The 22,725-nt window shown below is 48.6% G+C and overlaps 6 protein-coding genes across 6 annotated transcripts; 4 read left to right on the top strand and 2 right to left on the bottom strand.

Moving 5' to 3' along the window:
- Nucleotides 1-334: 334 nt before the first annotated feature.
- K444DRAFT_631263 (WD40 repeat-like protein) lies at nt 335-2,418 on the bottom strand (the record flags this gene model as incomplete). The annotated part of the gene is made up of 3 exons (XM_024883335.1): nt 335-1,713; nt 1,768-1,895; nt 2,093-2,418. 3 exons carry the CDS (start codon nt 2,416-2,418, stop codon nt 335-337), a joined length of 1,833 nt encoding a protein of 610 aa, XP_024735119.1.
- Nucleotides 2,419-3,845: 1,427 nt separating this feature from the next.
- Nucleotides 3,846-5,838, top strand: K444DRAFT_614472 (glycoside hydrolase family 32 protein). The gene is made up of 4 exons (XM_024880533.1): nt 3,846-4,112; nt 4,161-4,195; nt 4,323-5,026; nt 5,077-5,838. The coding sequence occupies exons 1-4, from the start codon at nt 3,884-3,886 to the stop codon at nt 5,795-5,797; spliced, it is 1,689 nt and encodes a 562-aa protein (XP_024735118.1). The 5' UTR covers nt 3,846-3,883; the 3' UTR covers nt 5,798-5,838.
- A 1,962-nt stretch (nt 5,839-7,800) lies between these two features.
- On the top strand, nt 7,801-11,154 carry K444DRAFT_440073 (uncharacterized protein). Its single transcript, XM_024872834.1, has 2 exons — nt 7,801-8,009; nt 8,078-11,154. Exons 1-2 carry the CDS (start codon nt 7,948-7,950, stop codon nt 11,022-11,024), a joined length of 3,009 nt encoding a protein of 1,002 aa, XP_024735117.1. The 5' UTR covers nt 7,801-7,947; the 3' UTR covers nt 11,025-11,154.
- A 2,185-nt stretch (nt 11,155-13,339) lies between these two features.
- Nucleotides 13,340-13,822, bottom strand: K444DRAFT_532431 (P-loop containing nucleoside triphosphate hydrolase protein; the record flags this gene model as incomplete). The annotated part of the gene is made up of 1 exon (XM_024875080.1): nt 13,340-13,822. A coding segment is annotated over one exon (483 nt), but the record flags the coding sequence as incomplete, so codon positions are not given.
- A 2,427-nt stretch (nt 13,823-16,249) lies between these two features.
- Nucleotides 16,250-18,491, top strand: K444DRAFT_631259 (uncharacterized protein; the record flags this gene model as incomplete). Its single annotated transcript, XM_024883334.1, has 6 exons — nt 16,250-16,291; nt 16,551-16,949; nt 17,012-17,356; nt 17,411-17,461; nt 17,517-17,570; nt 17,625-18,491. The coding sequence occupies 6 exons, from the start codon at nt 16,250-16,252 to the stop codon at nt 18,489-18,491; spliced, it is 1,758 nt and encodes a 585-aa protein (XP_024735115.1).
- A 1,462-nt stretch (nt 18,492-19,953) lies between these two features.
- Nucleotides 19,954-22,718, top strand: K444DRAFT_664699 (uncharacterized protein). Its single transcript, XM_024886994.1, has 2 exons — nt 19,954-20,102; nt 20,160-22,718. The coding sequence occupies exon 2, from the start codon at nt 20,315-20,317 to the stop codon at nt 22,370-22,372; it is 2,058 nt and encodes a 685-aa protein (XP_024735114.1). The 5' UTR covers nt 19,954-20,102; nt 20,160-20,314; the 3' UTR covers nt 22,373-22,718.
- The last annotated feature ends 7 nt before the right edge of the window (nt 22,719-22,725 follow it).

Below are 22,725 nucleotides of genomic sequence, written 5' to 3'. Positions count from 1 at the left end.
TCAACTCCCTTCCCACCCATCCATGGAGAAGGTAGCTAAGTCAAGCAAGTTCGTTTTAATACACAAACAGCAGCTAGCGGAGAATATCACCTTCTATGCACCTCCTTCATCCCGGTATATATCCCATCACGCCAGCCAAAATCGCCACCCATACCCTTTCAGACCATAACATTCGATTCCGCTCGCTCGTTAATTGAATTGCCGCCCCGCTCCCATGCCATGATATTCCGCTCGCAAGCCAAGTAACGCCTGTAATGCACCTGTTTCTTCTCCTTGACGCCGAGTTCTGTAATGTGCAAATGCTATGTGTTGAAGTGAGGAGAGGCGAGTAGGATCATCTAATAACGCCCCAATCCCCCAGTTTCCCTCCGCCACCCGCATCACCTTCCTCTCTCTGTCCGGGTTTTCTCCCAAAAACATTCCAAAATCTCAAGGTTTCATCCCCGGCTCCAGTTACCACGACTCTCCCGTCTGGACTCATGGCCAAATATAGGACTCTGTAAGTGTGGCCTGTGAGACTCGCGACTTGCGTCATGGAGGGGTATTTCCAGACTACGATTTGGTTCTGGCTATAACCATGAGTAGAAACGATCTCATTGGAGTTCTTGGACCAGGCGAGGTTGCAGACTTGCGACCCGGTATCGATTTCGTTGATGGTGGTACCGTTGAGTGTGTTGTGGAAGATAATTCTCCTATCTGCGGTTCCTCCTCCTGAAGCTAGAAGACCTCTCTGATGTGGTGACCAGGCGATGGCTTTCACGGCCGCAGTGTGGTCGCTGAACTTAAATAAGGGGGTCTCGTTCAACTTGTCCCAGACCATGAGCTTATTGTCGTTGCCTCCTGATGCGAGTTGGCCGTCTTCACAGTTCCATCGGAGCCCACACACTTCTTGCTTGTGGCCAACTAGCTTTCGGAGCCATTGGTCTGGTGCTCGGACGTCACGGTGGTAAATTAGTCGATCCCGAGAGCCGGAGGTCAGGATGTGGTCATTCCAGGCAAGGGAGCCGACTCGTGCTGTATGACCTGTCATAGTACGAAGACGTCGTATTCGTTCTGCATCCCAGATTTGAACGAGGCCTTTACCAGTGCCGATGGCGATGTGAGAGCCTCGTTGGATCCACGAAACACTGGTGACAGTGTCATCTGGAAGTTCACACAGTTTGTTGACTCGTCCTGATTGTGAATTCCACATATACACACAACTTCCAAGTCCCACGCCAAGAACATTACTACTCCCCCAATCCACAAGATTCAGGTAGAAATCATCGGCAAGGTCAGGTGCATCAAGGACTTTGTAAGGTACTTTGCTGACTGCTCGAGGCGGCTTCCGAGGACTCAACAACATTTGCTGGCTTCCAAATCTAACGGGGGACAGACTGTATATCTCAGATCTCGCATTGAGATTCGGTCCATGCCTACTCTGCGGTGTTCTTGATGGTGTGGGGTGGCCTTGAATATTCGTGTGATGTCTCGGGGACATATATGTAAAGAGGTTCTTGTGAGGAGTCGATGGTGTTAATGAGGTCGGTAGTGAAGGGTTTGAGGAATTATTAGGCGGAGTATGCGATCTTGTCGGGTCGTTAATCGTGGTTGAGTGTGATGAGGGCAGTAGTGTCGTGTCAGGTGAGAGATTAGGAGGTGTTGGTTGGGGAATGGTCGTATCAAAAATCTCAGAGCGAAGCAATGTTGAGAAGGTCCGGTTCGCTTCTTCGGCTGTAAATTTGATCAGTGGCAAATCTCATAGTAAAATATAATCCTTTTGCTTACTCTTCTGGAAATGAAGCTCGCCATGAGGAGTTCGTTTCTTTTGTTTCGATGGAGTAGCAGGCGAGCCTTCGTCGTGAAGTAAGCTAAAGCTGGCTTGCAAATCTTGTCCTTCTCGATTGGGGATGAATCTGAGATAGTCAGCAATTGTTCTTGGGCGGCAGCTTCACTTTCGTCATAGGAGATTGAAATGGAGGTGCTGCTTGACGCAAGTGCTCGGGGAGCTCTCGGCTCTAAATGTCAGAAGTACTGGCAGTCCGCTCCCTTCCCCCAGCAAATTGACCACATCCAACACGTCATTCATATAGGGAACAAAAGTTGTGCTCACCTGTCTCCATATACTCTTTGTCGCTTCCTGCTTGGGCTTCCCCCAGGCGTAATGTCCCTATGTCTCCCAGCATCTTCAAATTCCTTCAGCAAAGCTTTGCTTAACACATTTGGATCTATTGGATCTGAAACAGAGGCCACGGTTGCTCTATCGCTTCGTGCACCTTCGTCTGTCGCTTTCCTGTCGGATTTCCTCTTCTCCGCTTGGGGAGGAGGGGTTGTGTTGCGGGGTGGCGTGGCTACATGAGTTGTATTCAAGGCAACTGCAGCTTTTGCAATATGCGCGTGAGATATGCTAGAGCTGTAGATATCGTCGGTGGCACCCATGATGGCGGAGGGCTGCCAAACAGAGGGGGTTGGAAAGGTGAAGATTTGTGTCGTTCAGCTCGTTCTCAGGTCCTTGGGAGGTCTGCCAGAGGTCGAAAGCTCGAAACCCTCCGATCCAGCACTTCCAGATTTCCGACAGTTGCAAGCAAAGCAAGAGTTACGTTTGTCGCAATCGTTGTCGTAGATTGATTGAATTGTTGACTTTTGTTGCCCTGCCACCTGCTATCGCTTCTGAATGTCCGACAATCCGACGACGGTTAACTTCCAGCCTTCCTTACGATCGCATTACTCCCAGAATTACCAGCAATATCCCTCCACTGCGTACAGCAGTCTCTTGCCCTCGGTTCTGTGCTCGTCGTTGATGTTGTTGTTGTTATGCGGAAGCTCAATAATTCGAAAGGGATGATTGTCGATAAAAGAGGCTCACGGGCGCTAACGGAATCGGGAACCCCAGAAATTGGCGATAGCCAGCCTTCCGTTCCCCAACGCTTCGCTTTCGAGTCTTCTCCTGCACACAATTCTGAACTGAACTGAACTGGAAGGGAAGGGAAGGGAAGTGAAAGATGAAGTGTCACAACGGTATACACTCAAGATGAGAAAGAGATTAACGCTGTCGACTACCTACAAGTCCTCCGACCCGAATGGAGACCACACGTCGCGCTCCTCAAACCCATCCATCGCGACTGTCCATCTCAGGCCCAAGGTCTATGCCAGACCACATCAAAACAATTACCTAAAGCGGAGGATAACGTTTCATCCGTTCTTGTCGCTTTGCTTTTTGTTATGAAGGAGAGCGGGAGTTGAGACGCGAAAGGGGACCACCCGATTCGCTGCTCTTCAGTCAAGGATCTCGAGTACCGAGCTGGATTGGATGAGAGGTCTCGAGCGCGTCAAACACGGGAAGACTGCTACGGCAGACAATTGAAGCCTTAATGACATTTCACAACAACATCGCGAGCATCTTTTCAGTTTTCGCAAAATCGGATATCAGGTGTATCCCGAGGCCAGTTTCATAGTTGAAATTCTAGACGCCGTTCGAGATCGCATGGCTTGCTTCTCAGATCGAGCCGGCGATGCCTCCGCGTCAAAGCAGTCCAAATCATCCAGCTATGTCATCCGAATGATGTTTGATCTCCCGGTGCAGTAAATCTCGTGACAAGTGGGTCATGACGGAACCCGTCGCCATATTTCTCGCTCCAAGATCGAAGAGTTGCATATCATTAAGAAATCTACATCAAACTTTCCATGTCCATATGTCGCATTCTAGCCTCCTTACTGGCTTTGAGGGAATGTGCCCCGCAAATGCGCGTTGATTCTCGGGCAAACGTGGCATGGCGGGAAAAACGATCTTGGTCTTCCAAGATGAAGTAGCCTGTTGACGAAACTATTATAAACAAGGCTTCTATCCCATGTTGAAGAGGCTGAACGTTGAAATTCTCAGAGAAGATCTGTAATAATAGCAATCATGATGTTCTGCACCCTACTTTTTGCCGCTATTGCGGTTGCACAGAATTCTTCCATGCCAACTTCAACCTCTGTATATGATATAGGAGTTCCTACCGAAGCTCCTGTGCCAGGACTTTACAACGGGGCTTGGCGTCCCCAAGTTCACTTCTCTCCCCCGAGAAACTTTATGAACGATCCCAATGGTTGTTTTCGGGATGACAATGGAACTTGGCATCTCTATTATCAATGCAAGTATTGGTTTGCGAGGTCAGATTCCCTTCTAACGGGAGCAACAGACAATCCAACTGCGACCGTTGCCGGAAATCAGCACGTAATCAACCTATTTCTTTGTCCCATGCCCCGGGCTCCCTATTTCACTGGTCGGGAGAATGAGACACGCTCCGGGCTCCCTCCTGGCTCCCTTCCCTCCAAACAAGCAGGTCACTAATTCGTTGAAGTGGGGTCACGCTACTTCTCAAGATCTCTACACCTGGGAGAATCAAGAAATTGCAATCTACGCTACCGAAGACAGCCAAATTTTCAGCGGTAGCGCTGTGATCGATGTCAACAACACATCTGGCTTCTTTCCGAACCAGACAAACGGTGTCGTTGCAATCTACACTCTGAACACTGAATATGAGCAAGTCCAAGAGATTGCCTACTCTTATGATGGTGGCTATACTTTTGTCAAATATGCAGATAATCCAGTTCTCGCCTTGGATCCCAGCTCCAACCAGTTCCGAGACCCCAAAGTGATCAGATATGGCGATAGCTGGGCCATGGTACTCGCTTACGCCCAAGAGTTCGTAGTCGGCATCTTTACCTCTCCAGATCTCAAGAATTGGACCCACGCCTCCAATTTCTCACATCACGGCTTGCTTGGCCTGCAATACGAGTGTCCGAACTTGGTCCAAATGCCTGTTGAAGGTTCGGACGAGGCGATGTGGGTTCTTGCCATCTCAATCAATCCGGGTGCGCCACTAGGAGGTTCGATCACCCAGTACTTCCCGGGAGATTTCAACGGAACGCACTTCACGCCTGTCGATGGGGCAGCCCGTATTGCTGATTTCGGAAAAGACAACTATGCTGGGCAGTTCTTCTACGGCCTCCCGGAAACTGAAGAGCAAGTCTTTATAGCTTGGGCTTCGAACTGGGAATACTCGTAAGAAATCTCCGTACCTCTTAGAAACATATGTACTCACCGGCTGGCAGTCAACAAGTCCCGACAGGAGAAAGCGAAGGCTGGCGCAGCTCAATGAGCGCCCCCCGCCGCACCCACCTCGCAAACGTAACCCGCACAGGTTGGGACATAGTCTCCGCACCCTACGACCTCTCACCCATCTACTCCTCCCCCCTCGCCATCAACTCCAGCCTCGGCAACGGCTCCATCCTGCTCGACTACTCCACCCTCCCCAGCCGCGCCATCTACTTCCAAGTGAACGTCTCCAGCATCCCCAACAACACTTACTCCAAAGGGACCCTAAACTTCACCTTCTCCTCCTCTTCCACGCGAGAATCAGTCTCCGGAGGCTTTTACTTCGGCGGCGATAACCCGTTCTGGCTTTCCCGCGCAAAAGTACTGGGTTTCGGAGAAACTAATCCTTTCTTTACGGATAAGTTTAGTGTGGGAAATCCGATTAATGCGAATGGGATGTTTATGCTGGAAGGCGTGATGGACCGGAGTATTCTTGAGGTGTTCTTGGATGGTGGGAGGAATAGCGCGACGATGACGTTCTTTCCGCTTGGGGAGCTGGATACGATGGAGGTGAGAGCTGGAGGATTGAATGAACACGTTACGGTCAGTGTTGCGGTTTGGGGGTTGCAAAGTACCTGGCAGAATCAGGCGAGTGAGGATGGAGTTGTTTATGGCAATGTGACGTCCGGAGGGAACCCGACGCAAGCCACGAAGAGGGATATGAGGGTTCACAATTGATGAGATCAGTCTCTGGAATACAGCAGATGATTGAGTGTAAATGCATATAAAACTGATCACTCTTTCAATTTTCTCTATAGATTTTGCTCTCAGGATGGGCACGTGGATGCCCTCGCTTCGCTTAAACCCCCTTGGCGGGGAATTGGGGAAATGACCTCAACCGCAGTAAATCACCCAAGCCACGCGATCACAATTGTCTCATTGCTTCTAAGCCTCCTCTTGACGAAGCCAATGGAAACAACAAAGTCGCCCTCTTGACCTTGCGAGTCGAGATCCGACTGTTAATTTACGACCTACTTCTTGTAAGCCGATATGACTGGACGGAAAATCCTTCGTGGGCAATTGGAAACACAGATCAAAAGTTGGTCCTGCTCGTCAATTTCGGCAATACAGAACAACGGAATCAGGGATACTGCAGACGTGCAAGCAGATATACCACGAAGCGAATTCGATACTTACTCTAATCGCAGTACGTATTTGCGATTAGTGAGCCTGAACCGATGTTTCGACTCATCGTGCAGATTGGTCTTGTGAACTTTAATTGATTAAGACACTAGATATCTGGGTGCCATGGATGGCTGAACTCTCCGCTTGAGCGGAAGGGGCCAGGGAGAAGGGCTTTGGTGATAACCTTATGGTCGTAGAGCGCAATTTCCTAGAATGCGTTTAGTTGCGCAGCAGCGCGACTGTCATCCTATCAATAATCAAAGGGAAAGCAAGACTCAAAGACCAGTTCCAGCATATGAATATGCATGACCGATATGAGACCGCCGGAAACCAAGTCCATTCGTGAAGAAATAGCTGGATGAGACATCTCGCCCAATTTGTTATTGTAGAGGGGACCAAAGCTTCTCTACCTTCCATGGCAACACGACTGCTATACCAGCAGAGATCACTTCTCATATTACCAAACATGCAATTGCAGACACTCACCCATTCCATTTATTCATGCTTCGGGCCAAAATAGTCTCAATTGCAATACTGTAATTCAAACTGCGTGGGTTTGAAGCGGTAAAAGTCAATGTGCTCCAAATTCCATTGTACCGAAGTAGACCGAATTGTAGTACTCCGATTCAGACTGATTCGGTTTCAAGCATAAATAAACCACGTGCGTTAGCTATATTACCGTCAAGCGCCGCGAAAATGGATGCGCGCATCGGGGGCCAAATTTTGCCCTTTTTCCCACCTTAATGAGGTGAGCTGTGTTTCTAAGCATATACTAAGTTAAGCTTATATTACTGTAAGGAGTTAGGGGTTAGGGTTGGTTTCCCGAGCTTGCGAGCGCGCATAGGGGTTTGTTAAGGCTTGCGGTCATTCCGGGGGATCGGGTGAAAGCCTGCCAATGGTGCGATGCAGCCGTCGGCGGCCCGTGCACCCTATCAAGGACCGCTAGCCAATCTGTGTACTTCGTACGGAGTACGGAGGTTCTCAAGTCTGTTGAGATACAAGGAGGGCTCAGCTGATATGGTTAGGCATCTCGTGAGGCTTCCCGAGCCACAATAACAGTCGTGAGGCTGGAGCTGCAACCTCAAGCCTCGACGAGCCCCCCCTATCTCTCTCAAACTCATGCGCAGCTCTGAATACTGAAATACTTGTACGCTACGAATATGGACTGATGATATGTGTCTTGGATTCGCTGGACGATGCCGCTCGATCCTCTCTCAGCCTTATCCGTTGCCGCGTCTGTCGTCCAATTCGCGGACTTCGCTGGCAAAATCGTCTCAAAGGGCAAAGAGCTTTACACATCGCCTAGCGGAGCTCTATCTGAGAACGAATGGACCGAGACGGTGACAAAGCGTCTCCAGGCTTTGGCACACAATTTGTATAATTCGTTCCAAATTGCCTCTGCGCCTTGACCTGAGGTGCAAGCCCCGGTCCCATGGGCGGCAGCAGAGTCAGAGGATGCAGATGAGCTGAGCCTGAAACAGGAACGACAATGGCAGGCGCGAAAGGAATACCTTCAACAGGTAGAAGAGGAGAAGCAGCGCAAGTTGTCGCTACAACAGATCTACACAGAATGTGCCGCTATATCTGCTGAATTATTGAAGCATCTGCGAGATCTCAAAGTTCCTAAAGGACAAGAACACCGGAAATGGAAGAGCTTTCGACATGCCCTCAAATCCGTATGGTCAAAAAGTGGAGTTGACGAGATGGCGAGAAGGCTTTCAGTCTTGAGGGAGGAACTTGATACCCATGTCTTAGCTCTGTTGAGGCAAGTACACATACCCAATCGCCCCTCCACCCTTTAATTCAATAGATCCTAAGTCTAATTCAATATAGGGGGAAAATTGAAGAAATTTCTATTACTCAGGATAGTCGATTCTCTAAGCTCCACAACGACATCCAACGTATCATACAATCCATCCTCCATACAGGGCTGGCGCACAGTGAAGAGCTTCAAAAGCACATCGAGGCATTCACGACATCACAGAAACAAGAGCACGCAAAGACTCGTGCAAGTTTTATATATATGGAAGGCGAGAAACGGAAAAATCGAGTACAGTTGGCTCTTCTCGACAGCCTCAGATTTCCTATGATGAACGACCGTTACCATAAACTCGCTCGAGCTCATGAACGGACTTTCTTGTGGATCTTCGAAGACCCACAACGTCATCACAAACCATGGGGTAACTTTGCAAAGTGGCTATCGGTCGGTGCTGGAACCTATTGGATTCAAGGGAAGGCGGCTTCTGGGAAGTCAACACTGATGAATTTCATTTGGAACAATCCTCGGACCTTAAAGTATCTTGGTAAATGGGCTAGAGGCGGACGACTGCTTGTCGCCGCCTTTTTCTTCTGGAATAGTGGTGTTCCGGACCAACGATCACAATCAGGTCTACTACGCTCTTTATTATACGAAGTACTAAAAACTCGACAAGATTTGATTCCAGAAGTGTTTGCATCACAGTGGGAGAAAATATCTGTTTTAGCAGCTCACGATCTGGAGATTTCTGTTGAGGAGTGGTCCCTCGTCGAGCTAGAAACGTCTTTCGAAAAGCTGGTCAAACTCGCAGATCCAAGTCTAAGGTTCTGCTTCTTTGTTGATGGCCTGGACGAGTATGATGGGGACCCAGCGGATATATCACAGTTCTTTCTAGATCTGTCGGAAATCTCGCCTTATGCTAAGTTCTGCGTCTCTAGCAGGCCGTGGCCTGACTTTCATGACATTTATGAAGGAGTTCCTCGTTTACAATTGCAAGACCTGACCCGCGATGACATTGTGCTCTTTATTCGCGACAAACTTGGAAAGAGTAAACCTATGAAACGGTTCCTTCTGATGGATTCACAAGGTGCTAGTGGACTCATCGAAGAAATAGTTGAAAAGGCAGTTGGAGTCTTCCTCTGGGTCGCCTTGGTTGTCAAATCCCTGGTCAATGGTCTGCGTAGCGGAGACGATATTTCTCATCTACGACGTCGTCTAGAAAGTCTTCCTTCAGATCTCGGAGATCTTTACGGCCACATGCTCAAGAGCATCGATCCTCTGGATAGAGAGGAAGCATCGAAAATGTTTCAAATCTTCCGTCAAAGTGGGCACTGCTTAGATGTCCCCACTTTAGAGCGTACACTTCGACCTGATGGATACCGGCAATCCTTGGAGTTGCCAATTAAGACAACCTATTCTGAAGAGGAGGGAAAAAAGACCAAGATGGGGATAGAAAGGATGACAGTGCGGCTCAACAGCCGGTCGAAGGGGTTACTGGAGATTCTCCACTACGAGGAAGACATCCCCCGGCATGACAGGATCCTATCTTCAACAACACATTTACCTCTAGTAGCCAAAGTGTGGTCCAATATTTGGGTGGACTCTGGAACAATCATATATCCCGTGGGAACAGCACAACTCCAACGAATGGTTTATCACGAAGACCGCTCGAATTTGCCAACTACAACTGCTTTTGTCGAGGAGAATGAGATGATTCACGAGGCCGAGCATCTATCGAACAGTTCTTATATTGAAAATTGTTCTCAAAGTTCCCCCGCGGGGGTTGAAAGATTCGAGGATGGAAGTAAATATTCTCTTTCTGTCAAGGAGAATGAGATGATTCACGGGGCCGAGCAGATATCGAACAGTCTTGATATTGAAGATTGTTCTCGAAGTTCCCCCGCGGAGGGTGAAAGATTCGAGGATGGAAGTGAATACACTCTTTCACGGGTTTCTTACTTGCACCGCACAGTAAGGGACTATTTGGAGCAGGAGGTCATTTGGAATGATTTGCTTCAGCATACCAAACACATTGATTTCAATGCCAAGACCGCGCTCCTAGTAGCGGATGTCTTGGAACTGAAGACCACAGAAAGAATGTTGACTTTCAGATCTATTTACGACGGTGGCATAAAAGCACTCACAAGAGTTAGCACGCTGGCTCCATTGAACTTGAAACCGCAAATTCTCTTACTCGAAGAGCTTGGCAGATCACTTGGTGCTTATTGGATTGGAGAAATGCTGGTACGATCAATCAACAATGATCCGTGGCGGCATGAGAATGAATACTGCCGTCGAAAATGGCAGGGAGACGCCTTTGATATCTTTCCCAAGGTCATGTGGAGTCTACTCAGGTGGTATGCCGATACCAGATTATCAACCTCGGCACTTTCGCGTCACACACCAAGTCACTCGCTCCTTGCGTACGCTCTTGGCTTGGAGCTTTGGTGTGTTAGAGATACAGTCGAGAGAGCGCCAGTCCCCGACTTCAACGTAATCGAACATCTCCTATGCCTTGGTTGTAACCCCAATGCATCATATAGAGGCTTGTCTATTTGGGGGTGCACAGTCTCGTTCCTTCATATCCTGAACACCATGGAAGAAACGCAAGAGAGCAATTTCGTCAATCTGCTTCCCTGGTTACGGGGCTGTAAGCTGCTTCTGGAGCATGGAGCTGACCCCAACGCTTGTTGTGTTCCGGGCTATCATGAGTGGTGGCGGGAAGTACGGTTCAGCCAAGCAGAAGACCAACCAGTCTTTAACTGTGAACTAATGAGAGTTTCCCATCACCGGTGTACGGATTTGCGGAGTTTACCTGGAAGGGCTAATGCTCTATATCACGAGGAAGCGTGTTCGGTGAGTGTAGTATTTGGTGAAGTGTTTATGAGGAAGATCTCATTGCCAGGAGCCAGAGAACTGATGTCTGCTCATGAAAATAAGAAGATGCGAGTAAGAGAACTTAGCGGAAATGGTTGGAGCAAGAGTAAGCGACGGGGGAGGAAAGGGAGAAGGCATGATGGCTGAAAGAGTTCAGCAAATGGGATGTGAGGATTATGGTGTTTGAAATTGGATGAGAGAGTGTTCGGTGTTCCCGGGTTACGATGCGAGTCTGCTGCGCTATTTCTGATTTGCCCTGGGGTCTTTGACTAAGTGCCTGAAGCGGAGTCGAGAACAGGTGGAGATGCAGCTGGCGGAGGGTAGGAAGGGGGGGGGTTGTGTTCCATGGTCATTTAGCTGCCAGAAGCGCTATATAGACGTAGTATATACAGGCTTCTAAGCAAGTCCTATTCCTCAGAGTAAAGTCCTCGAAAAGGACTCCGGTGGAAGTTCAATACTTGTCCCTCCTGTTTTGCTCCTTTAAATAACTGTGCTGTGACAGACTTACGGCCGGCGGACCGGCCCAAATGTGATTACCCGTACTCCATGCGTTTAATCTCTTTTATGTACGTCTGCGGACACCGTCCTCTAATATAGCTTAGTCTAGGGCCTCCCACTTCCTTAATATAAAGGTCCCTTTCCTCCCTACACTCCTATTGTGGTGAGGATTTTATCACCATTAGTCACGTGGCTCTGTCATGTGACGTCCGAACGTTGTGAGGGAAATTTTCTTAAGCCTCAGGCACACGTTTCGCTTAATTATGGCGCTAAGGAATACGGTATTTAGCCTCGCTCCCAAGCTTCTACGAGCTTCACGCTTCTCTTCTGGAATTTATCGTAATTCTAGAAACCTCTTGTGTTCCTATGTAACGTGAATTTGACCTGGTAATTCGTCGACCTGGTACACGGTTCACTTCTGCCTATTTCTTCTGTGGATCTTCAACGTCCGCAGTCCGCAACCCGCTTATATATTACCCCTCTTTCCTCCTCTGTTTTAGAAATCAACCAACCTTCACTCACTAATTTCACGTCTCACTCGTACGCTGTGATCCCACGCTGTGGAAGCCCATTATCTATATATATTACTACTTGTTTTATATCCCCATCACACTATTTGTGCTACCCAGGCCCCTCCTTATTACTTTGTTACTGTCGCCGGAGGTTCCAAAGCCCCTTTCTAGCGATTCTCTTGACTTAAATGTCGTATTTTGATTTGCCTTGTAATAAAGGACCAGGGTAGGGAATAGTGTGACCTCAGTCCAGTGCCACTGCGGTGCCACCGCAGTGGTGCGGTCTAATATAGCTATAGTCTAGTTTAATGGAAGATATACTGCACCGCGGTGGGTGTGGTGCAATTGCGGTTGCGCCATAATGCAACCGTAGTTTAAGGGGTAGTTGCGCTTAAAATTACCTAAGGACATTAAGTGATTTATAATAAATAGAAAATGATCAAACCTCAATATAATTAAATAATTCTTTTATTATTAGAAAGGGCAAATCTGGGGCTTTTAAATGAATTAAAAATCTTAATTTTAGGTGTGGTGGTTATGGATATATATTTACGTGCTTAATCGGGAATTCTTGAAGCTATTTACCGAGTTCTCGCTCCGCTAACGAGACCGATGCTTGACTGAATCTTTGGCGCACGAGTCAATATGCGCGGTTCTTATTGTTATCATGGAGGAGCTCGCATATTTAAGATTGTGCCAGAATCAACGGTAGTAAAGAACGACAGTGGGGCGCTGCAAAAGTGTCAGCTACACTTCAACGGGATTGAAATCGGCAGTTTCAAACGCTCTTACTGTAGGACTGTGTATAAAACCTGTCGATGGAGCTTTGCCTCCTATTCGGGAAGCATGATAATCACCATCCACCCATAAATTAGTTACATAGTTCTAGAGTAATTCTGAGCACTTTTCAGGGTGGCCATACCAAAATGAAGATGCATATGTGAGGCTCGCTGCAACAGCAAGCAAGAAATACACACCGAGAAACATGCCAGTACGAGCACCATCGGCTTCAGTCCAAAACTGAAGCCAAATATCTAGTGGGGCTTTCAGTAGGTGGTTTTCTTGAAGCATGAAAGACGATACTTAAGGGAGAATCGCTGGGAGAATACCAAGAGCAAAGCAGTCAGAAGGAACACCAAGCCTCTAGTGAAACCAATTGATCTGAAGTAAAATGCATAGACGGAAAGATCTCCAATCCTTTTAGCTTTGTCTTTTCCTATATTATCAACTTGTGCCAATTTTCGTTGAATTGGGTGCTGGGGTTGTGAGACTTCTCCACTATCTGAATTGCCCTTCTCCTCTTGTGGTTCGAGCATCAAATCGTGGACAGAACCTTGCACTTTATTTAGCTTGGTAAATGGTCCTTGCTGGGTTACCACTCCCTTCTCAAAGACAATGATGTTGTCTGCTGAAGCAAGATAGTAGACTTGGAAAAGTTAGCTTAGTGAAGAATCAAGTTGGCAAACATAAGAAGTTACCAGCATGGGATACCCCAACCACAGTGATCTGCAACTTTCTCAATACTCCCTCCTCACCCAGTAAGCGATTTAAAACCAGATTTGCTGTCTTGATATCAAGTGCGCTGAGAACATCGTCAAGCAGTATAATCTTTTTTCTCGCGTATACGGCTTTGGCAAGAGCAAGTCGTTGCTTTTGTCCCCCGTTGAGTGTGATCCCTCGGCTTCCAATGATATTTCTATCCCGATCAGGAAGCAACTCAATATCTCCTTCCAAAACACAAGCCTGAATAACTGTGGTGTACCATACTTCATCGTAGGGTGCCTGCCCAACGACAATCTCTCGAAAGGTAATGTTGGGTGACCATGGCACCTGCTGGCAAAAGATAATATCTGAGCCTTGTATGTGCAGTTTGCCGGATTTTATCATCATTTCCCCCAGAATCGCTTTCAGGAAACTTGTCTTCTCACCTCCGACTTGGCCAACTATAGTTGTGAAGGTACCAGTCTCGAGTTTTACATTCAGGTGTTTTAAGGTGGGCTCCAATTCGGAGGAGTAGGCGAAAGGTGCTTGTTCAAATACCAAAGAATATCTGCCAAATCCTCGCCAGGAACTGGCAGATTATTTTCTGGATTATTTTCTTTTTCAACCTGACCGGGATCTGCTGATGTGTCGATTGCATCTGAGCATAGAATTCCAGTACTGCGGCTGTTATGACCAGTCGGTCGTCGTGCCAGCTATCGGTGAGAAGGTAAGATTGGATTCTCTCAAAGTACCCTATAGCGGCAGTGAAGGAAGGCACCGAGGTCAAAAACAGTGCTCAAGGGTGTTGTCAATAGCTCAATAATTGCCAAGGCTGTAAAAGCTTGACTTGCAGAGAACCCTTGTTCGGTGTTATATCTTGATGAAAAGACGAAGATCGTAAATGCAAAAGGTGATGATAAATTCTTCGGGATCGTCGCTTTAAGATGTCAGCATTTAATGAGGGAACTAGCCCAGAAAGACTCACACATGGTGTTCATGATTGCAATAAATGTTCGGAAAGCAGCAGATGATTTCAATTCTGCGATTCGAGTAGCTTGCACCGTCTCGAGGATGGTGCTGCTGAAATTCAACATTTTTACGACTTTCATACCTCCATGTCATTGAGACTCTTTTTTGTATAGATTGGTTCCATACTTTCAATCGACTTGGGATAACTTTTGCGACCCATGAGTTGCCCATTGTGCACACTATACCTGAATGTTGGTTATTGAATTCCCTCAAAACATTTTGTGGTCACTTACATAAGGCAAGGACAACGGGTGCAACGCAAGTCCAGCCAAACTCCCTCTCCAAGAGATAGACTGCAACAGCTGTTTCGATAGCGCTAGCCTAGATTTCGTGGTTCTTCTCAGGTGTAAGAGCGATTCTATCCACATCGGTGCTCATTAGGGTCAAAGCAGCAGTATCCTTGAACACGATACTTAAACAAAGTTACTTATTTTTTTATTCTTGGAATTAATGGCAATCAGTCCTCAGGTACTCACGCCACATCTGTGGGGGTATGGAGCTAAAATCTTTCTCCCAAAAACCACTACACTGCTCAATGCACTTCTGTAGTCTTCGCAGGAATTTGAAAACTTGGGTGACACAAAACTTCAGGTCAACCCTAGGATCTGGAAGGATTAACGCTCAATTTTGAAACAGTTCTTCTGCCTCTCAGTCTATCAAGGTTGCTTTGGGACATTCGAAGGTTTGAAGATGACTTGAGCAATAGTAGGGAAGAGCAACCGGTTGTGCACTGCTGGCCTTCAGCTCGAACCTTTCGCCTTCTAAACATCAAGGCTTTTCCTTGCGCCCCAACTTCCCATCTTCCCAACTCAAGTGACATCAGCTTTTATCTCCCTTCTGCACCAACACAGCCGATCCATGCTTCCTCCTGATTGTTCGACTCTGGCTCCATACAATAAGCCAAGTGTTGCGCAAGTATCCTCTGTTCTTGTTCACTTCGCCTTCAGTCTCGAGTCAGGTTTGACGGTTCCTGGAGAAGGTGAGTTGCATGCTCCCCTTTCACCCTTTATTTAGCCTTATCACCTTCCCATGGTTTCCCTCAACCACCCCTCTTCTTTTGATCTCACAGAGTCTCCCAGACATTGACAAAAAAGCGGTAAGTAACCAGTACCCCTAAATGCATCAATTACCCGAAGTTATTGCGCAATCGCCCCCCTTAATGCCCAATCGCCGAAGTTGTTACGCGGGCCTCCCCCTTTCGTGCACAGTCCAGATGAGGCTAGCGTTTCGCTAAGCAATTCACTTTTGAGAATGATCCAAGCTAACTTTACTAAAGATCTGTGACTCTCCATAGATTCTTCGGACTCTAACATCGTCGATCTTGCCCACCTGCGCCTCTTCCGCAACCTGCCAACACGCCTTCCCACGAGGAAGGAACGATTCTACCATCATACCTGCCCTTCAGAGCTGGGGTCAGTCTCTGCATTTCTCAATCGACCACTCGACTATCGAACATTCTACAAATCTGACAAATTTAGTAGAACATCGCCTTTAGCCAACATCCCACAAGACCTCGGACGAAAGTAAGCAGTCATATCTTCTCTTTCCAACCTGCTTTCCGCGCATCTATGGGACAGTTGCTCCTTGTTTTCCGCCCATCTTCTGCACAACCACTCCCTTAACCTCCTGTCTATGGGACGTTTGCCTCACACATTACCTTCCTTTCCGCCCATGTGCACAACGGTCACTTGTTTCCCCCCCTGAAATGCACAATATCTTTTGCTTTCCGCCGGCCTTTGAAGCGTTTATCCATTTTCCGCGGAATTTTCAGACGGTCACCTTTGGCTAACATCTACATCAGCGCAAAGGGCAAAGCCTCACCTCCAATTTCGTCCGATCACAGCAAACGAAATGGCAGAAGGGGACGCTCCTGCCAAGGGTGGCTACAAGCAGGTATGCAAGTATTCTCCTAAACGATCGTCTTTTCTTGGGTACTTGAACCTCCAGAAATTGAAGACCTTGATTCTGAATGTTCCTGCTTTCTCGGGAACACTTGAAACATTCGAAATCAACAGTCTCGATTTCGCTTGTTTGTGTTTCCCGGAGAACAATCATCGAAAATTGACACACTCGATTTTGATTATTTCCGCCTCCTTGCAAACATTGAATCTTTGCTCACTATCAGAAATACCTGGCGCTGACTGTATTCTAGCTCGGCGAGCGCAATGAGAGTACGCAGAAGTCCAGAGACTCAGCTATCGCAGGAATCTTGAAGACCTGGAACATCACGGACTTCGATAGTATCATCCCTGCAGTCATAAAGCCCGCCAAGGACTTGGGCAACAATGCGATCTACAACATCAGAACCATTTCCCGGCGTACGACACTAGCGGCTGCACAAGGTCTCTTCCTAAGTGAGTGCAAGAATGAAACTGGAGCCCCAATCAGGTTGTCCTTCGGTCACACTGCCAAGATTGCGAAGGACTTGTTGGCACAAGAAGCAGCAACCAAGGCAGTGCAGGGTGGCAGTAATGGTAGCTCTGCAGAAAGGGAAAATACTGAGACGAAGTTGAAGTTGAGACGTAGGGCAACTGAGCCTGTCAAGAAGACGGTGGGAACTCCGAAGGCACGTTATTTACCTATCATTGAGATCTTCTGCTAACTACCTTCAAGACTCCTAACGACCTAGTCATTCCTAGAAAGACCATTCCGCCTCCATTTACCTTCGGCAGCTCTCCTACTTCCAAGAAAGTCGATATTGATCAAACCGTGAAGCCACATACACGAGGTCTTGCCATCAAGATGACAATTGTCGATGACAGTGGAACTTCAAAATCGTCAGTCCACAAGAGCGTCTTTGGCTTTCTTGATGGCGAGGTTTCCCCTATTCCAGCATCAAAGAAACGTCCGCTGCCTCCTAAGATGGTGCAGGAGAACGGAAAGGAAGAGCGCGGTCCACCTGAGAAGAAGAATAGAAAGGAGGAGAACTTGGCAGGCAATCCTGTTGAGACTCAAGGTGTAAGATCCTGACTTATTCCCTATCAGGGTCTGCATAAACTGACTCTGTTAAAGCACGAAACTGTCAATAATGACCTAGTCGGTGAGCCGGTCATACCACTCCGTGTAGGTTCTTCGACTATCATTGCTCATTGTCCAAGATTTACTAATACTGCTGCAGGGACTGTTCTCCAACGACGAAGATGAGATACTTAAGCCACTTGACACCTCGAAGGTAAGTCTTTAACCATCGCTCTTCACTGCCGAAGATCAACTGACTTTGTCGAAGAATCTCTCAGGCGACGACGAAGACGTTGCAATGGCCGAGCTGAACAAGCTCATGCAAGAGAATAAAGCTGAGAACGAGAAGCTGTTCGGAACCTTTCCACCACTTTCTCCTTCCACAGATGCAAACGAGAAAATCACCAATACCATTACTCCGAAGCCTACGATTTCTCCAACTCGTACCGTTGACGCATCGAAGGAAGCTCTTGCCGGTCTCTCCCCTGGTATTTTGAAGGAGAACCTTCCAGGACTTGAAGGTAACACCATTGTTGTTGATGCTGGCGGCCCAAAAGTACGGGCGACTAGCCTTGGCCCTGTTCGGAAACCCAATATCAAGAACCCCATTCCCCCTCTCAAGAGCACGGCCAGAAAGACTGCTGAAACCGGCGAAGTTACGAAGTCCAAGGCCCAGGATGTCTCTATCCACAACGGTCTCAGCATGGAGGAAGCCGAACCAAAGACCACGACCGTTGCTCCTGTTGCTAGTATGAGCACTGAAGTTGGCGCGAAGACCACTGCTGTTGCTCCTATTGCCGATATGGGCACTGGTCAGGCCCCCATTGTAGCCATGCACGAGATCCAACAGCCCAAGCAGGCTGTAGTTGTTGAACCAGCAGCTGCTCTGCAGGCTACTGCTTTGGAAGCAATGGCGTCTCAAGGATCTGGTCCTCAACCTGACCCCTTGAAGGAGCATTGCAGTTTCATCGCTACTGGATTCAGGGAGGTTTTGGACACCGAGAAACTCGTTAATCTCGCGCGTCCGGAGCAACAAGCATTGACCCAAGACATCAAGGCGGTCTTTGATACTGCATTGCGTCATTTGGAGGGTGACCTTGTTTGGGTTTTCAAGCAACACGGTTCAGGCATCTGATGGATCGAGGGAATTAGAATGTCGGCCGCCAGGTTGGACGTTCAACGACGGGTGGAATTACAAGCATAGAGGTTCGGTGCATACTGATTGGAATTGAAGCTTTTCCTAGGCTTCGCTGGGACGACACAAAAATTGGAGTGGATTTCATTTCATTTTCCACATAACTCTGCAGACGTCCAGGGAGATATTTGGACCTGCATCGATGTGTAAGAATACTACAGCATAGGAGTTGCCCATTGCTTCTACCATATGGCTCTGCATAATTCTGGCGTTGCCTGGAACATTGCCATGGACTCCATAGATGGACATTAAGGCGTTGCGCGAGAATACCATAATGCTTGCATAAATGAAATCGATGGATTTTACGAACGAATGTCCCATCACTATAAGAACATTATACTGGTCAGCCCTCGAATATTAATATACTGTGAATGTAGCAAGACTTAAGGAAACTCGGAGGTTAACAAGCACAATCAACTGACTGGTTCTCGACCATTGACAGAATACAATGAACCGTATGCTCTCGGGCATTGACAGGACACGAGGGCAAGATGTTCCAAATACTCCTGGTCCAATCAACAGCAAAGATAGAGTTCACCAAGTCCACAGCTTCGATCGGCACTTGGGTATCCCCAAACCGTTGAACGATAATGTAGAGTACTGTAATGATCTGCAGCAAGTATCGACAGCAAACCATGACTTCATCCCCGCTCCTTCAGCCCCTTGAACTGCCATACTGTTCCCTTTCGTTCTCCCTACAATATACACGTCATGGCATCCCGTTGCCCAGCAACGACACGACTTTGCGAGCCCAACCCTGACGCGCCGGGGGAGCCAATCCGGCGCCGGAGGCACCATCCCTCTGCTCCTAGAGGCGGGCCGTCCCCTTGCACATTGTGCTCCCCTGTCTGCCGTGTGACTTGGAAGGCTTTGGGTGCTTCCATTTCGAGAGCCGTCCGTCTGCAGGCGCGGATGCAACGCTGGCTGGAACGGTGACACAAACTCCATAATTCGCTGTGCAGAGTGGAGCTCCTGCAATGTCGTGACCTCTCAACGCGGCCACATTGTGCCTTTGCTGAGGTATTGGGCGCTGGGTGTAAACATTTGTTTTGCCACTGGGAGGACGAGTCGAGCTGGTAGACAGCTGCTGTGAGTGGCCAGGCGCGGGCGCAGCGCGCAGCGCACAAAAGAAAAACGGCACTCTCGGACCTTCTGTGGAGAGCGTGAGCTGTGTGTGATCTCCTCGTCTTCGGGAGATTGTTCTTCGTACCATTTCCACCCTTCCGGGCTCCCTGCTGGCTGAAGAACGAGTAATTTTGTTCGTCGGGTAGTTTGAAACGCCTCCAATAGAGAGACTCGACTCGAGTGGAGGGCTGCTTGCTTTATCGCGCTGCAGGTAGATTAGCTCGGCCGGGGCCGTGGAAGCGAGCGGCCTTTTTTTCAGAGTAAACACCTCTCGACCTGCCAAACGACGACGACCACAACTTCGACCACGACCTCCGGATTCCGATACACCTTTGTTGCCCGCCATCTTTTGTATCATAGAGGCGTCTGGAGTTGTGTTCCGGCCTGCGAGCCTGTCAGTTCTTCTTGTCCGTTGTCTGCTTCGAGGTGCGTTGTTTACTCTCGTTCGCCGGTTGCAAAACTCAGCAGCTAATCCCATGGCAGTTCCTTCACGACCTTATGACCTCCTCACGATCTTCTGCGATACCCCTAATCTTATTCGAGTACCGAAGCGGAGAATTGACGCCTTCGTCTTGTACATAACGACCGTTGAAGCTGGTACACAACGTCCCGAGCTGGTGTAGCACCACAGAGCAACGATGAATCCTCCACCTCCGCCTCCACACGGAGAGCAACCAAAAGGCTCAGGCCTACCCCCAGGGAAATACGATATCTTTATAATACCTCCACATTCTTCCGGCTCGGGCTTCTTATACCTGCCTTCGCTGAAACCCAACGTCAATAGCTTCGCTGCAGGCTTTGCCTCAGCTCTTATACTCGTTGTGATCGGCTCTGCATTGGCACCTGCAGCTCAAGCATGGTGGAATAGTGTAAAGGGATCCGGGGGGGTGGGCATGTTGATGCTGATTGTGGCAATTGGAGTTGGTGCTTGGGCATTGGGACGAATACAGTCAGACGGCGGCCCCGGACCAGGGGGAGGCGCCCAAAACTACAGCGCTGGCCCACCACCAAACGGGCACGCAGATGGACACACAAACTCACAATCCAACGGGTATGCGAACGGCTCTGCACCTGGGGCTGGACCACAACCTTCGACATCCGGCGGTGGCTCTACCGCAGGACCAAAACCCTCCTGGCAACGAGCAAATCCACCCCCACCTGGTGCAACAGGCGCCAGTTCGAATGCCAATAGCGGAGCAAGGGGCGCATGGGAAAGAGCCCGAGAAGAAACCAAACGAAAAGAGGAAGAACGAAAAAAGGCAGAAACCGAGAGGAAACGAAAGGAAGACCTCGAAAAACGACTCAAAGAAGCCAGAGAAAAGGAGGCTCGCGAACGAGAAGCTCGAGAAATGAAGCAAAAGGAAGACGAGGCTAAGCGGAAAGAGGACGAGGCTCGAGAAAAGAAGAGAAAGGAGGATGAGGTAAAGAAGAGAAGGGAGGATGAAGCAAAGAAGAGAAGGGAGGATGAAGCAAAGAAGAGAAGGGAGGACGAGGCAAAGAAGAGAAAGGAAGATGAGGCAAAGAGAAAGGAAGATGAGGCAAAGAGAAAGGAAGACGAGGCAAAGAGAAAGGAAGACGAGGCAAAGAGAAAGCTAGAGGCAGACTCACAGCCAAGGGGAAGTACGTACGCGTATTCTGCGGTTGGCGAGAAGACAAACCCCTGGCCAAGAGGCCGGCCTCCATCTCCTGCAACCACTCGTTCAACTCAACCCTCTCCTACTAAGAGACCCCCCCCCGCTCCATCAGCAACGACTTATGTAGGGACTGAAGAGGAGTCCTACTCCTACCGACCGTACGACAAACTGAAGCCGACGCACAAGAAAGCTCCCTCCTCGATATTCTCCGAATCCTCATACGCGGCCTCACATACCACATCTCAAACCACACCTCCCCCTTCGCATCGAGGTCCGTACAGCACCAAAGATCCCGATAAGATTGTTATAAAGGCCGTCTATGCATTCAACAACGCCTTCCTGAAAACACCGACATCACAATTGGTCTCCGGAGTTGGCTCCGTAACGGACGGGCTCATCCTCCGAATCACAACCGAAGGTCTCTTCATCGATGATGACGTCCGCGGCGTCCCACAGCGAGAGTGGGACGTCAAAGCATGGACAATGAAACTCGTAGAGGTATGGTGTCCCTCCTTCCGCCAGGGTCCCGCTGGCCATTCTGCTTCTGCGCGCGTTGCTTCCAACGGCTCCCCTCTCAAGGGAGGTGGCCGCCGTCTCTGGGGATTGGATAAGGAGAAGCCTGCCAGCCCCGAGGAGACCGACGCCTTGCTGGCCGACATGCTCCAACTCTGCAAGAATGATTGTCGTCTTCGTGCTGCGTCTTCCGCGTCTTCATCGTATAGTTCTAGTTCCGCTTCTACGCGCGCTTCTGTTGTCTCTGATTCCGCGTATGGTTCTTCTGTTGGCTCGTCGTCGCCTTCTAGGGATAATGTGAGAACTGACAAACATGGTGTGTCCTTCCAGACTGGAGAATTGAAGACGGCGAGACTGCACGTCTTGAGGGCTAGCATCAGGGATCAAGAAGGGAAGAAGTATGTGTTTGTAATCACCGAGGAGGAAAGCTGGAAGGTTGCTGTTGGGCTGCAGCGGTTGAGAAAGGGTACGCAGGTTAGAGCGTTGGGAGTCAGTGGAATGAGTGCAGGTGATGCTCGAAGCACGTTGGAGAATCTTGGGTGGGGATGAGACGTTCATTTTCCCTGAAGTGTGGAATGCAATCATTGCTGTGCGAACGGAGCGAGCAGAAACGACTGGATGTTATGTTTTTTCTGGAATGTGGCACGCAAAAGTCCTATATTGAGCGTATGAGCGATTGAGCGAGCGAAGCGGCATTTACACACATCAATCATGGCGACGGAGTTCATTGTTTTATTTTGTTTGAGATGTTTGGAAGGTTGAATAGAAGATGTTAGATTCTTAGTTCATACCAGATTAAGCATTGTTAGCATGGCAGAGAGTGTGAGAGAGATATATAGGTGGAAAAGTCATTCATTTGGAGATGGATGAGGTGCACATAATTGATGGATTCACGATACTAT

This window comes from Hyaloscypha bicolor, assembly GCF_002865645.1.
Source record: "Hyaloscypha bicolor E unplaced genomic scaffold K444scaffold_98, whole genome shotgun sequence".
In the NCBI taxonomy this organism is placed as follows: domain Eukaryota; kingdom Fungi; phylum Ascomycota; class Leotiomycetes; order Helotiales; family Hyaloscyphaceae; genus Hyaloscypha; species Hyaloscypha bicolor.
The sequence above is the reverse complement of the archived record's forward strand: the minus strand, read 5'-3'. Positions and strand labels throughout refer to the sequence as shown.